At 44.2% G+C, this 2,266-nt stretch overlaps 2 protein-coding genes across 2 annotated transcripts in view; both read left to right on the top strand.

The window, feature by feature from the left end:
* The window catches only part of SMAD4 (SMAD family member 4), a 100,228-nt gene that overhangs the window by 5,834 nt on the left and 92,128 nt on the right, over positions 1-2,266 (top strand). The window lies entirely within an intron of this gene.
* Positions 1-2,266, top strand: part of ELAC1 (elaC ribonuclease Z 1) — an 11,249-nt gene that overhangs the window by 5,898 nt on the left and 3,085 nt on the right. Inside the window, exon 2 of the mRNA XM_003784701.3 lies at positions 1,524-1,991. Coding sequence (XP_003784749.1) covers positions 1,524-1,991 — 468 coding nt within the window. The remainder of the gene's footprint in view (positions 1-1,523; positions 1,992-2,266) is intronic.

Genomic DNA, 2,266 nt, shown 5'->3' with positions numbered 1-2,266 from the left:
GGCCTGGGCTGGATTTGAACCCGCCAGTTCAGCTGTATGTGGCTGGCGCCTTAGCCACTTGAGCCACAGGCGCCAAGCCAGCAGTCCTTCTCTTAATGCGCCTCACTTGCTTTGGGTTCCCAGGTTGTTTTTGTGTTCAGTTTAGCTTTGCTTTGGAGTAGATAGGGAAAAGACCCATGAAGTCTGATGTTGACAGTTTTAAGGCCAGTGGGGGATCTGGACTCAGTGACTGCTGTAGTTCTTTTGTCTGCAGAGACCTCAGGTCACACTTGGAGGTGGCTTGGCGGCCTAGACAGGAGTGAGGTTGGGAGTGGGATGGTGGGGAAGGGGGAAATGGAAGGATTCTGGAAGTCTAAAAACAAAAAAACAAGGATTAAAGAGAACAGAAAAGGAGCATATTGAGGAAACTTCTGGAGTGCCTTCTGGGGACTCTCAAGGTCCAAAATCAGCCTCTGCCTAGTCTCTTGTTCTCTGCCGCTGAGGCCTGGGCTTGGTGTCATCTTTCTGGGAAGACTCGCTTGGAGAGCGCTTAACGTCATAGGACAAATCACATTAATAAACTATTCCTATTCTTTTACGGTATCAATAAATGGTTCCTGGACACTTACAGTATCAAATGTCTAAAGTAGGTATGCCTTGAGCAAAGAGCCAGAAGCCTCTGTTACACTGCAAGTTGTTGGACATGATGGTGACTTTTGAAATGCTGTGTGCTACATCTCAGAAACTGCTGACTTGGCACCTGCCGCATACCAACAGTAAATATCGCCGAAATCAAGTTATAACCTAAGCCAAGATGCACTGAAAAGGCTGTTGTGTTAGTTCAGATGAAAGGAAGAGAAGGGCACAGCACCCTTCCATGATACCGTAGCCCATCTGCCCTCCAGTCTGCAGCCTGGCATCTGTTACCTACCTTCTCCCGTCAGTTCCTCATGTGGTTCCTCTCCCGTCCTCACCTTCCATCCTTTCTTTTTCTCTGGCTCCTTCAAGCTCACCCAGACAAGCGGGGTCTGCCTTGATTGGTTAATACCTGTCCATTGTAGGGAGTCCTTAAAAGGCAGTTTGGGGTTCACACAATTGCCCAGTCATTTGCAAACAGTGAACATTTTGTTTAGCTGAAGGTTCATGTTTACTATTCTCAGAAGCAGCAGTAGGGGGCAGTGTAGTTGCTAAATGCTGTTGATACTTGAGGCCTGTTTAACTATGTGAAATATTTTAGTATACTTGTATATTTCACTTTTTTAAGTGACAGGATATATAGGAAAATACTCTGAGAACTAAAACTATGTAATTTGAAGAGTTTTATGAAAAAGTTATATATTACAAAAATCATCCAGAGAAATAAAGCCTGTCTTTTTTGCTTCTGGAATCATGTAACAAAACAACAAATAAGTTTGTGGTGGTGAGAAGAACTTTTAAATTCAGTTTACCATTTTTTATGTGCATTTTTGTGCTTGTTTCAAATAACTCTGTAAGGGTTTTATTTCTGAAAATTTCCAAACGTATTTCTCTGTCTCGATCAAAAGGGAGAATTACCAAGATCTTCATCACTCATCTTCATGGAGACCATTTCTTTGGCCTTCCTGGGCTCCTCTGCACAATTAGCCTGCAAAGCAGCTCCGTGGTTGCCAAACAGCCTATTGAAATCTATGGCCCTATTGGGCTTCGGGACTTTATCTGGCGAACCATGGAACTGTCCCACACAGAGCTGGTCTTCCCTTATGTGGTCCATGAGCTGGTGCCTACAGCGGATCAGTGCCCTACTGAAGAACTGAAGGAATTTGCACGTGTGAATGTAGCAGACGGCCCTCCCACAGAGGGACAAGGAAGAACTATCCTGTTAGACTCAGAGGAAAACTCATACCTTCTGGTTGATGATGAACAGTTTGTTGTGAAAGCATTTCGCCTCTTTCACAGAATTCCCTCCTTTGGGTTTTCAGTTATGGAAAAGAAACGCCCAGGTAAACTCAACGCACAGAAACTAAAAGACCTTGGTGAGTGTTTTTTTTTTTTTCTCTTCTCGTCAGTCAGGCTATTGGGGTTTTTTTGTTTGTTTTTAACAGCTCATGACATGTAAAATTAGGCTATTGTTAACTGAAGCTATTAGAACTAGCATAGCATCTCAGAACTAAAACTGACACTTTTCTGTACTTCCTTTGCCCTAAGTTTCCTTATTAAGGAAAATACAGGCTCGGCGCCTGTGGCTCAAGCGGCTAAGGCACCAGCCATATACACCTAAGGTGGCGGGTTCGAATCCCCAGCCTGGGCC

The sequence above is a fragment of the Otolemur garnettii genome, unplaced genomic scaffold, assembly GCF_000181295.1.
Source record: "Otolemur garnettii isolate 467f Iridium unplaced genomic scaffold, OtoGar3 scaffold00012, whole genome shotgun sequence".
Taxonomy (NCBI): domain Eukaryota; kingdom Metazoa; phylum Chordata; class Mammalia; order Primates; family Galagidae; genus Otolemur; species Otolemur garnettii.
This window is presented reverse-complemented; position numbering and strand designations above follow the sequence as displayed.